At 35.4% G+C, this 13,790-nt stretch overlaps 1 protein-coding gene across 4 annotated transcripts in view; it reads left to right on the top strand.

Annotated features, from left to right (window-relative positions):
- LOC123671281 (diacylglycerol kinase 1) overlaps positions 1–13,528 on the top strand; it is a 176,008-nt gene extending 162,480 nt beyond the window's left edge. For all 4 annotated transcript variants that reach the window (XM_045605027.1, XM_045605025.1, XM_045605026.1 and 1 more), the window contains 5 exons: positions 2,027–2,292; positions 6,008–6,163; positions 8,154–8,355; positions 8,416–8,597; positions 12,054–13,528. In XM_045605027.1, the coding sequence (XP_045460983.1) occupies positions 2,027–2,292; positions 6,008–6,163; positions 8,154–8,355; positions 8,416–8,597; positions 12,054–12,143 (896 nt within the window). In that variant the 3' untranslated portion in view covers positions 12,144–13,528. The remainder of the gene's footprint in view (positions 1–2,026; positions 2,293–6,007; positions 6,164–8,153; positions 8,356–8,415; positions 8,598–12,053) is intronic.
- The last annotated feature ends 262 nt before the right edge of the window (positions 13,529–13,790 follow it).

Here is a 13,790-nt window from a genome sequence, read left to right as displayed (position 1 = left end):
AGAACGTCGAAGACCAGCATGGCGGTAGAAAAGAGAAGGTTTTCGAAGATGCAGAATTGGAGGCATTACTCGATCAAGGCTCGTGTCAAACGCAACAAGAATTGACAGGATCATTGGGAGTGACGCAACAAGCGATGTCAAAATGCCTGAAAGTCATGGGAATGGGTAATTCTTTACTTTAACGCCCCCTCGTATTTTCCACTTTTTTGTTATTCATATTGTTATTTATTACTATTTTTGTTATTTGGGATTCAGAAACAAGGAAATTGAGTGCCGTATGAGTTGAAGCCGAAAGATGTTGAACGGCGTTTGTTTGCTTGTGAACAGCTGCTTGCGAAGCTAAGACGTAAGGGATTTCTGCATCGCATTGTGCCTGGAGACGGAAAATGTGTTACTTTCGATAACCCCAAATGTATAAAATCATGGGAATATCCCGGTCATGCTCCACGTCGACCGCCAAACCGAATATTCAGTATTTGGTGGGACCAGTTCTGCGTAGTGTATTATGAATTGTTAAAACCGACTGAAACAATCACAGACGATTGTTATCGAATGCAATTAATGCGTTTGGGTCGAGCATTAAGAAAATACATTGAGAGACATGATGTAGTGATGTTAGAAACGTTGAAATGGGAGGTCCTACCCCACCCGGCGTATTTTCCAGATGTTGCAACCTCAGACTATCACTTGTTTCGATCAATGACACACAGCCTGGCTGACCAGCACTTCCGGTCTTATGAAGAAGGGAAAAATTGGATCGATTCGTGGATCGCTTTCAAAGATGACCAGTTTTTTCAACACGGGATTCGTACTTTTTCCGAAAAGTTGGGGGGTAGTAGTGGCCAGCGATGGACAATACTTCGAATCATAAATGTATAACTATTGAATGTATTCAAATGTATCCAAAGCCTCGAATTTTGGAAAAAACGGCGGAAGCAAAGTTGTACGCCTATGTATGAAGAAAAATCAATAGAGGTTCCTTTTAGTGAAACCCGTTTGATTTCAGAAACGAAATCATTTTCTCGAAAACAAACAATGCCGTAGATTTTCAATAGGAAAAGGAATATTACACCCCTATATCTACACGACTGAATAATACTGACAGGAGACACTTACCTAATTCTAAACATTACATTATCTAGAGTTATAAATAAAAAACTGGTTTTTTCTTGAAGTTCAACACCCTGTTTTCCGAAAACGATGCATGTTAATATGTTCTGATGAATTTTCTCTCAAGAAAAAAGTTATTGCACTAAAATCTGGACCACCCTGTATAAAGAATAACCATTTCCAGCTCCTTGCGAAATTTCATGCATCTTTCAATGGCATCTTAAGATCATCGCATCATAAATCATTCAAGCAGAAGATCGAAAAACAAAAACCCAATATTTCAGTTACAGTTTTGATCCAGTTGAAATTTTACGTGTATATCTAGAATAGAAATCCAAAGCTACACACAGAATTTCGAGTCAAAAGCGACGTCAGAACCATAGAAAATATCGAAAAAATTATCAATATGAATGTTTTTTTTATTTCTTTCTATTATTTTATGTTGAAAAAAAAAGTTTGAACTAGCTGGGATTCTAGCATAAGAAGCACCGACGTGAAGACATGAGCTTTTGGTGATCATTGTTCATTCATTCATACGCCAATCATGACTTTGGAAATACGTATAGATTTATAGTTATGTGGCCTCTAAGGGTCTAATTGACGTATGAAAGTACAAGCCCTTTCACCTCACGTGATGCTTTAATCATTTCAAGTCAATAAAACAAAGAATATAATGCAGGTATGATAAGAATTGAATATTTCTAGCAGCTAACAAGTTCCAACCCGTAAAAATCTGACGCATATTCCGTCAACTTCACCTTCATTACTAAAAATAATAAACCAAAACGCCATTCATAAAGCACCCCCCACTCCTCTACCTTGAACAATCCCTCCAATCCGGCCGTTTCAGCCGTGCCGGAAAAGAATTTTAAGGCCAATATTCAAGTTCTCGGATGGTATAATCCCTCATTTTCAGATAAAGTGGACCTTGATTGCCAACCGGCTGTTGGTGTCATTCCTCTCGGCACCGGAAACGACCTGGCAAGATGCCTACGATGGGGCGGGGGCTACGAGGGCGAATCCATTCATAAAATCCTCCACAAGATAGCGAGGGCATCAACCGTGATGCTCGACAGATGGCTCATCGAACTGACGGATAGCGACCCTCCTGATCCAGATCTGAACCAGGCTGACACCAGGATACCCTACAACATCATCAACAATTATTTCTCGATTGGTGTGGTGAGTTTTTGATGTTTTTTTTGATTTCGAGTCTATCGAAGATAGAAGAAGTTCTGTTATCACTTTTTTTTGGGACTCCAATTTGAAATTATGCAAAATGCATTTCAGATTATTCTCGACAACTTTGTCTTCATGCTGTCTGACGGTATGTGGTTATTTCAATTTTACTTGAACTACTCCATAAAAACGCTTGTGCAGATGGGTGTACACTTTTTAAGCCCTAGAGTTGAAAACAAAATTCTTCCAGATGATTCGCGATGTGAATATCATTTGTTGTAACATTATTAATGCTACTGTATTATAATTAGAATATTCTATATTATAGACTTTTAATATACTAGCAAGGAACATTATCAACTAAGTATTAAGACAGTCTGAAGATAAAGTAAAAGTAAATTAATAATAACATTGATGGAATTGTAGAGGAAATTATATTAGTTAATCTCACTTAGTCATTTTCGGTTCCACCAAAAATCTTCTCTTTGATGTTATTATGACGGTTCTCAGAATGCAAAATCACTTTCTTCAAAACTTATCATTAGCGACTTTGAAAGTAACTGAAGGAATAGATTTGATCGCAAAATATTCGGTTTTTTTACATGTGACACAAAATTTTGCCAAACCTTATCGTCATCGTCGAAATCATTAAAAGCCTCTCATTTTTTCGATGACATAGAATCCTATCGGTGTTTAATTAAATTTTTCTGAACGGCTACTAATAACTCCTCAAACCAGTTGTATTGAGGAGATATGGAAGATGAGTACAACTTCCACCAATAAGAGCGATCAAATTGCCACGTGTACTATTTCGAGCAATGAAAGTGACCAAATCGATACTATTTCGATAGACAATCAACTGCCCTACTGGGATTTATTCCAATCGCCTGGTACGACAATAAATTGTCCGTAATAAATTTTAAGGAACTCGGAAAACCCTTGTATATTAGAAATATTCTACCTATTTCAAGTGAATTTGGATATACTTCATCTTACCAAATACTAAAAACAATTAATAATATCGAGTAAAAATGCTCATTTCCTAATCCCTACAGACGGCACTGGTTTGCGCGAATCATATAAAAGATAATTAACAAGTTATAATTAACAAGTGCGTAGCTGCAATCAATGAAAGTACCCAAATCGACAACTGGCGTAGATATCAATAATTTCAATCTTCCTGCCAAATTTGAAACTGATCACATAACTGGAACCACACTAAATTCAAGAAGGATATAAATTTAAATTCTCCGAGGCCCGAAACTTAAGGATAAACAGAGTGTTTCCAAATTAGACGTGAACCTTGGTGAACGTGTTAGTATAACTCATTTGCTGGTGTTTGAGCCAAATTGGTTTCTTTAATCTTTCAAAAATCACAAGAATTTTTGAAAGATTACTCAACTTACTTCATTTTTCGTCAATTTCTTCTACGTTGACCAAATTTAATTGAAATTTTGGATTATTTACGTGGCCAGCAAGAAGTCCGTATCGAACACCGTTAGAATAGACGAAGCAGATGAGAGAAGATCGAGAGAATATTTCAGGCGAAAAGTAACAACTGAAAAAAGTAAGAAAGAGGGCACGTGCATGTATAAGGAATGGTGGACGTCATTTCAAACATAATTAATGAATACTTTTTCTACTGAAATTTCGAGTTTAATTGTTATAAAAAATATTGATGAATTATTTTTTTCTTTGCTTCTTTCCCGTTTCAAATAAAAATCTTATGAAGCAAAACTAGTGCCTGCAATCCTGCATACTAACGAAAACTTTCTTAGGAAATAAAAAAGGAATTTGGAAAATTTTTGAAATAATTTTGTTGGACATAAGTTAAGGAATTCGAAAGTTGCAGGCAAATTTATATTGAAAATTCAATATTCTTTTCTTCATATACCAACTTTCAGATCATACTAATTCTTATTCATCATCTAATTCAGCATACTTTTGCTTCTTTATACATATCATATCCATTTCTGATGAAAATAATTCAAAATTTGAATCCAACTTGGACAACAAAAAATTGACGAAAAATGTAGTGAGGTGAAAAAAAAAAATTAAAAATCGCAAGAACTCAAATATCTCGGAAAATGTTGATTTCTGGTTATCAATAAATATGGCTCATTCAACAGCAAATGAGTGATGCTAACACTTCCTTCTAAGTTCACCCTGTATAACAAGAATATTGAAGAGATAATGCTCATTATTTCAGCGACGATGCGACCTAGTTGAAATTTTCGTATGAGATAACAATTTGAGACTTCGTGCAGAATGTGATTTCTATTGTCACTTAAACAATAGGCTTCAGTAAGCGACAACAGTTTTTATTTCCAAACAGTTTGTTCAATGTACACTCCGTGACATAAAATATGAACAACTAAGAAGGCTCTAAAGATTCTCGATCAAAATTGGCAGAAATATTGAACTAGTCAAAGGTAGTAATTAAACAAAAGCAAAATGCTCAATATTAAAATAACCACAGTAACAATTTACCTTCTGAGTTTCTAAGAATGGCAGCAACGTTATCGAATAATTATCCAATTCAACATCAAGCAAGTCATTAAATAAATGCAGAGAAATTTCTGTCCTCGTAAGCCCTTCAGCACAACTACAAACAAACCAATTTCTTTGCACTTTGTGTCCTCCACCTTTGACGCAAATGCAATAACTTATATAATATTTCACACCCTTCGCAATTTCAGTAAATGGAAAAGGATGAATTAACAATCACCTGCTTCTCCTGCGAAATCCTTTGATATATGAATAATGTAAATCCTTTCAGAATTCTTAACGAAACTTTCTTTGTTCAGAATATGAATTTTATGGGTGTATGACGTCAAGGATTCTGTGTGAATTACATCTACTGGATCTTTGTCGAAACCTAAAAGGCGTCCATCTGAATTTTCATTTAAAATAGGTACAACAGTTTTCGCTGATACATTGAATCATTTTGGGCTTTTCCACTTTTGGTATGCATTTTTTCGAATCCAAGAATTGTTTGTTTTAGATTCACATTTCAATACCAAAAGATGTATATTTATTTCAACCTCATTGATTGCAAGGAATCCTACATATTTTCTGTATCATGTGGAAAGGATGACGAGGGAAAATGTTCATAAAACAAACTACAAAAAGATAAGGACAGTCCCTCTGTCCTTTCCCGAAAATCCATTGGGTCTTCCTGCTGAAACCACAAATGGACTGCTAGCTTCTGTTGTTGACTCTGTTTATTTGTTTTTTCTTTCAAGTGTTGCTCATCCTAACACTTTTTCACCGTACTGATGAGAGATCAAAACCCGAAACAGGTGTCTACGGTTAGCATCTCTCTGCGAGGGACTGTCCTTATCTTTTTGTACTTCATTTTCTCTTTCATTCATTCAATTCAGGCAATTCATGTTTACTTTATACGTAGTAGAACCTAATTGTTAAAATGATACTGAATGAATATTTCTTAGTACAGAGTGAAATTTCGAATATATTCTTCTGAATTATTCCATACAGAATAATATAGCTGCGTCTAAAATTCGCATGCTCACATAATAAAAGCTCGGAGTTGTATAAAACAAATTTGAATACCTTTATGCCTTCCTCAGCATTCGTTACGTTCCAATACCAAAATAAAATATCGCCATATTTTATATTTCGCTTGTTATAGTCGATAAATTTCCTTCGAAATATATGAGCCCACAAGAATATAACCTAACGTCTATTTTCTCCCCAGGATGCTGCCATTTGTGTGAAGTTCCATCTCGAAAGAGAGAAGAATCCTGAAAAATTCAACAGCAGAATGAAAAACAAATTATGGTATTTCGAATACGCAACTTCAGAACAATTTGCAGCCTCTTGCAAACATCTTCACGAACATATCGATATTGAGGTAAGTTAACATTGTGTACAGGGTGTTCACGATCAAATTTGTCCATCTTCATGGGATGACTATCAATTTAAGCTGAATTGAGGCCTAGTGATCCAATGTTCTTGAGATTAAAGAGACTCAAACTAGAAGAAGGGTGGAAGGGAAAGTCCTCACCATAGGAGTGTTGAGTTTCCTAGGTGTGTCAGTAACGCTAACTTAAACAAACAAAATATGTTCAACATTGTTCCTGTACCAATGGAACAAGATGTTCACGATCAAATATGTCCAACTTCATGGGGTAATCACTTATGGAAATGAAAACAAAAATATCTCATTCTTCTTCCTCTGAGGTATCAATTTAGGCTGAATTGAGGCCTAGTGGTCCAATGTTCTTGATATTAGAGATACTCAAACTAGAAGAAGGGTAGAAGGGAAAGTCCTTACCATAGGAGTGTTGAGTTTCCTAGGTATGTCAGTAAGGCTAGGCTTAGACAAACAGAATAGGTATGTTCAACAGTGTTCCTGTATCAATGGCACAAGAAGCAACTGGTTAATCCCATTCGATTTAAATATTCATTAGATAGGTAACCAGTTGTATCCTATCAAGAGTCAGGAGTGTTTTGATCTCTGACTCAGAGGACGGCTTCCCAATAATTGATCCTTGATCGCCTAAGATTAAACATTTTGCTCAATTCAGAAAAAAGTTTTCGGTCCAACCTTCTTCTAAAGGAGCTTTTGATAGATTTACGACAGAAAAATCCATAATCTTATCGAGCCCCCTCTTAGATAATGCATCTGCCTCAATATAACCGTGAAAGAAGCAGAGCTTTCCTGTGATTCCACTATTAGGTAGGAATTGCTCTTCACATAAGAGAGATATTCTAATATCCTCTGACTATCACAAGATTCAGAAATGCTTCTCTATAAAAGAATGACAAACAGTTCTGTCTACCTAATTGAACAGTGTCTTCCTCACAATCTCCACACCGATCCCTGTGGATGTTACAGGAGATTTGAGTGAATCTAGTGGGACCTTCAGGTTTGAGAAGCCTGTTTGGTGGAAACATCGATCTCTGTCTGGAAAAATTAAACTGTACGTTTCATCAAATTTGATTCTGGTGCTCCGCTGTTTCCATTTAGAGCTTTCTCGGATTTCCCTTGAATAATTCGCTATCAACCCATTGTCCTTGTTTCCAGACTCTATGTACTATCTTCATAACCACTCCTTGATAACGATGACACACATTCTATTATGGTGCGGTTAGAAGACCTCCCCATAGAAGTCTACCTCGCCAAAGATGAATAGTTTAGGATAGGCCTCACCAGCCAGTGTATATTGTGAGTCTAAAAACCCATCCATTAGCACTCTATCACAATGAGATATAGATTTACTCTGATACACTGAACCCAACTCTTAACAAACTAGGAATAAGTTTGAAGTTGCAAAGCGGGTTTCGTACGCTGCCCGAAAGATGAGAGAAAGTAGCGGCCAGCGATAGACAATACTTTGAATCGTAAATGTATAACCAGTTTTTTTACAAATAAGCCTCGAATTTCGGAAAAAACGGTGGAAGCAAAGTTGTACACCTATGTAAAATTCCTGTAACCTGAAATTCTTGCATTCTATTTGTTAGATTTTGATGAAATTGTGCAATAGAATTCAGGTTAGATCATGAATGCTTTCATGGAAATTTTAGTGATCGAAAATCGAGTAAGCATTGCGCCTTGCGCCTGTTCCATTGAAAGATAATACAACTCAATGTTCAGCGTTTGGTTGTAAATAATAAGGTGAACTTGTAGAACACGCTTTAAGAAGCCACCAACATGGCTTCATTATATCCTCAATTACTTAGAAACCTAGAGGTGAAATATAGTTAGTTTGTTCGCGAACTACTCGAAAGTTCTATTTGACAAAGGATCCAAGACTCGTATGGATCGCTTCCGTTTTTGAGCTATCGCTCATTGTATTCAATTTTGAATGATTCGATCAGATGTCTCTTTTTGTTTTCAGTGCGACAACGTCTCATTAGATTTAGCAAACGGATTACCTCTACAAGGAATTGCCCTCTTGAATATACCCTACACTCATGGAGGTTCGAACTTATGGGGTGATAATTTGACAGGTACGAAGAAGAAGAGTAAGAAGAAGAAGAGGCAAAAAGATATGAGTACTAGTAGTTTTAATTCAATCGATCTCAAAGGTGCTGTTCAAGGTAAGGGAACTTGGTGTCTTATTGAATAAAATGTTAATTCGATTTTTGTGTTCATTTCAGATATTGGCGATGGTTTGATTGAAGTCATAGGACTGGAGAATTGTTTACATATGGGTCAAGTACGTACTGGCTTGAGAGCTAGCGGAAGAAGATTGGCCCAATGCTCTTCGGTTGTGATAAAAACTAAAAAAACATTCCCAATGCAGATTGATGGAGAACCTTGGATGCAGCCTCCAACGACGGTAAGAATGCTTGTGAAAGAGATTCCATTTCTATTTTTTTGAAATTGTAAAGAGCCAGTCTATAAGTGAGCCTCTGGCACGGTGCGGTGGAAAATGTCAATATATTCATGTGGATTCTAGAAAAATCGGCGGAACTATATAATAGCAGAGGTGGATTCCGGATTACATTCATTCAGATTTCGGAAGTCGCTTAGATACATACAGGGTGTTCTGATTTGTTTCCGACAAACTGAAATGGGTGATAGATCACATCATTTTAAGCAAAAAAGTTCCTATGAACATGGGTCCGGAAATGCTTCGTTTCTGAGATACAAGGTGTTAAAATTGAAAAAATAATTCGCGTTTTCTTTAATATGTTTTGACTGCTTCGAAATCCTTTCATGAAATTATTCCTATTCAAATATTAAATTTAAATTCATTTTGAAAATTTCTAAGGCGAAATGCATGCGGATTTTCTATTGCCCACTAATAAGTAGAAGTGGTATGCTATGTAATTGTTGTTTTTAAGTGTTCTGAATATTCTGTTTCCTGAAATATTGCGTTGTTGGGATGCTTTACGAATACTGAGGCTTTATTTTCTTCGAAGGTCTGTAAAATCCTATTTCTCTGTAGATGATTTCTTCTTTGTATGCTTCGTTCGGGCCTTTGGTAACCAATACCATTTTCCTGTATTTGTTGATAAGCTATTAACTTAGTTAACTATAATTATAATTAATGACATCTGAACCTAACACACTTTAAATCTGTCATTGTGTATAGCCATTTTAAATCTATTGCCGCAACAATTGTTGAATGTAAAACAATCAATCATTCGAAGATGTCATTTGAGCATTCAACAGAACGGTGGACATTTCGAACACCTTCTTTAAAAATTATTATGTTATTTTGTTTTGTTCTAAATTGTTACTCCTAAAAAATATTTAATTTAAAATTATTACAAATTTGTTTCTACATTTTTTAGAGATTACAAAAATATGGATTTGGCTTTAAATGCGTTTTTCTCTGAAACGGTTGCCCCTAGCAACTTAAATGAGTTATACCTTTTTTAACTAGAAAAGTCAGGGGAATCGATTTTTTTAGTCCAGAATGACGTACAGGGTAGCACAGAAAAGTTGCTACGGTTTAAAGGGGACGAAATGATTGCCAGTGGCGCCCTCTAGAAAATACAACCAAATCGACCACAAATTTGAATTTCTCACCTCAAAAAACCCTATGTACCAACTTTCATGCAATTATTTGGAATCAGTCGAAAGATATTTAAGAAAACGCGAATTATTTTTTCAACTTTAACACTCTGTATATCGGAAACGAAGCATTTCCGGACCCATGTTCATAGGAACTTTTTTGCTTAAAATGATGTGATCTATCACCCGTTTCAGTTTGTCGGAAACAAATCAGAACACCCTGTATATTCGCAAGGACAGTGAATACAGGTCAGAAAATGTACGAAATTTAACCTTTTTTCAAAGAATTTCGAGAATTGGCAAATAAGTCACAAAATTTGTATAATTCATTTCACTGCCTCTACATCAGTAGAAATTATAATTTGAGTTTTGTAAAAAATGTTATTTTATGAGATGGTGCTTTATCGTGATGGAAAATTCATCAACAAATATGGTCTTTCTTGATAATTATGCTCTCAAACACAAAATAACGCTCAGATTATAGTTATTCGTTTTGCTAGGCAGCAAAGTAGTAGATTGCCCTCAAGGGGGCGCATATCTACATCACCACGGACAGCCAAACCACGCTGAGATCCCTGGAATCGTGTTGCCAGGGGTCTCTGCTGACTTGGGAGTGCCGTAACACCATAAAGCTACTGGCCAGAGGATATAAGGTTACTACAATGGATACCAGGGCACTGTGGGGTTGAAGGAAATGAAAGAGCTGATGAACTTGTAAAAAGTGCATCAAGGTTAACACCTGCTGGACCTGAGCCTTTCTGTGGGATATAAAAAGACCAATATAAACCTGCGATGCAGCTATGGGAGTTGCACAACAGGACAATCCACTGGACTAACACTCCTAGACTTGTTCAGGCAAAGAAATTCGTGAAGATTTCACCTACCTACGCCAAAAAGCACCTGAAGCTGTCGCGAGCCGAGCTTCGGGTGATGGTGGGACTGCTGACAGGTCACTGTCGGTACAAACATCATTTGTACCGTATGGGAAAGTCAGCAGACGAGATTTGCAGGCTCTGTGGATCGGAAGCAGAAACAGCCGAACACTTGGTATGCAAGTGGCCGGAGCTGGCTGGCCTAAGAACCAATTACATTGGTAAGCCGGCCTGGATACCAGAGTGGTTACGGCCAAGACCCCTAAGGAGGTTGTCAGTTTCATTAACGTAATTGACGACCTCCCTGGGTTTCTATGATTGAGTAGGGTAGAGAACAAAAGGTCTACATGGTCGCAGTTCCCGGAAGGCTTACCGAACCAAAACGGCCCCAGTTCAAATAATAAAAATAATAATAGTAGATTGCCCTGGCTGAATTCCTAACCTCGCTATGCTCGGCTATGAACTATCAGCCGCGGCAGTCAATCTACTTTGCTGCCGAGTTGAACATATAATTTTTTCTTCGATTGTTTATAATGATATATGTAGGATATTGATTGTCAAAAAATGTCGAAAGTTTTATTCCAATAATCATTCTGCTACCTAGACAGGATTGACAGGAAAGTAGTTACTCTGCTGAAAAGTAATACTTTGCAGATGGATATATATATATATATATATATATATATATATATATATATATATATATATATATATATATATATATATATATATATATATATATATATATATATATATATATATATATATATATATATATGTTTTCAGAATTAATATTTGCTGTCAATCGGAGAAACAATTTTTTTCTCCATATTCCAACGAAAATTCAGAGTGCACAATACCACGATTTAAAAAAAAAATATATAAGTATATCATTTCGATCTACTCGAATGATCAATTTTGACGATCTTTTTGTGATTTTAGATTTAGATCAGTTGGAGGCTCATTTTGTTCATGTGCTTTTGATGAAATTGCTCTTTATTTTCAGTTTTTCAACATATGACATCTCATTGGCAAATGCAAAATTTGGGATAACTTATTTGTTCGATATTTTAATATATTCTAAAAATGGCATAACACATATGTACTGACAAAATGTGTAGCACTCTAAAAAATAATGGACGTCGTTCAAAAGTGGCATGAGTGTCTACCGATTGATTACTGTTATCTTACTTAGTAATGAAAATAAATTTTCACAGCATCTAAGTACCTCTTCAAAAAAATTCAAATTGTTTTTCTTTCAGATAGATCTCATTTTGATCAAAATGATAATTTTCTAATTATTGGAAACAATTATTTCCTATCTTCTTCATAAGAAGTTGTTGTAGTCCGCCTTTTATAAAAATTTCGGCAAAAACGAATTTATCACATCAATTTTACAGATAAAAATCACCCACAAGAACCAAGTACCGATGCTAATGGGTCCACCACCAGAGAAAGGAAAAGGTTTCTTCAATTTCTTCAGGTTATAAATGAAGAAAGATCCATCCCAAGCATTTCCTCATTTTCTAGTCTGTCGATAAATTAGTTTTGTAAGCGACAATAACGATTCACAAACTCGTTTTTGCAGTATTATAAATTAACATATATTATATTCAAATGGCCGAATTTGATGCGATATCTTCCAAGTATCATAAAAAAAATGTTGTTACCTATACTTTTTCGCAAACTCACGAATATTTCTTGTTTTAAAATGTTCGTATCTATGTACAAATTTAATGTTTCTGAACAACGATTTTCCAGTGGGAAAGAATACGAGTGAAACAAGGAAATTTAAATATAGCTTTATATAGAATAAAGAAAAGCCTCTGAATAAGGACAAAAAAAAACAGATTTAAAATTAATGTTTATTTCAATGTTTTAAATGGATACGGTATTTTTGTATTCACATGTTTTTTGAAGGGTTTGACTTCATAGAAACATCCTCAACATCCACAATATATCATATAGAAGTAAGTAGAAATTTTTCACAGAACTGTTCTCCAAATGGGTAATATTCGTGAGTTTGAAAATAAACCTAATCTACGATATTCATAAAATGTGTGTTGCATATAGTTGTTTCGAATTTATATTATCTTAATAATGCTAGACGGCATACAATAAAATCTTTAAGAACACTTTAAGAGTAATACCTTACATCTTAATTATTGTTCTAGTATGTGATAGGGACCATAATATGCTTAACTAATCCCGCCCAAAGTACCTATTTGCTATTTGATCAAATATGAGAAAACCCAGTAGAGGATCAAGTGTTACACCAAAATCCGTAATTCCTATATAAAATTTATAGTTTTTACTATTGAATAGAGTAAGAGCTATGTAGATAAATATAGGTAGGATCTACACATTATATAAATTTAAGAAACTGTCGCCATGAATGTTAACATTTTTACTAAAGTATCTTCTCTCTCTACTTATCAGGGAATTTTTGAATGTATGTTATTTGCGTAATCCAAATAGCATACGCTTCCTAACAATTGTCATAATATCTATGTTTCCCTCATACTTGGATGAATTTCGGAGAAGTATTTCCTTTTAGAAACCTTTATTGAAATTCATGCAGATAAATTACCAGTTTCGAAAACTCAAAGCAAGTAAACAGCCTTAATATAAATAGTGACCATATCCTTTGAAGTTGAAAATGAAACTTGCTATCATGACCATTGAAAAAAACCTTTGTTTCTGAACAGAAGTTCAATCTATATTCATTTATTTGGATCAATGTATAGGTAAGCCTTCGAGCCTACTTGTAAATTATGCCTACATGTAAAGCTTATATACCATATTGCTTAAATGTCTACCAAAGGTAGGAGGAAGCTTTGTTATAACTTTCGGTTTGATGTTCTCTGATATAGAAATTATTCTTCTTCTTCTTCTTCTACTTTACGAAAGCTTGCTAGCTTGTTTCACCCATTTTCCTCCTCTCGTTCTTGAGATATTGAGGTCCAGCTGTCCTTCCACCTTTTTGGGGGTCTCCCTACAGGTCTTTTGGATGCTGGTCTTCCGTTTCTCGCGATTTTCGCTATTCTGTCGCTTGACATACGTGAGACATGTTCATTCCAGAACCTTCTTCTCGCGCGGGTCCATCTAACTACGTCCTCCGTCTGGCATTCTTTTCT

This window comes from Harmonia axyridis, chromosome 1, assembly GCF_914767665.1.
Source record: "Harmonia axyridis chromosome 1, icHarAxyr1.1, whole genome shotgun sequence".
NCBI lineage: Eukaryota > Metazoa > Arthropoda > Insecta > Coleoptera > Coccinellidae > Harmonia > Harmonia axyridis.
The sequence above is the reverse complement of the archived record's forward strand: the minus strand, read 5'-3'. Positions and strand labels throughout refer to the sequence as shown.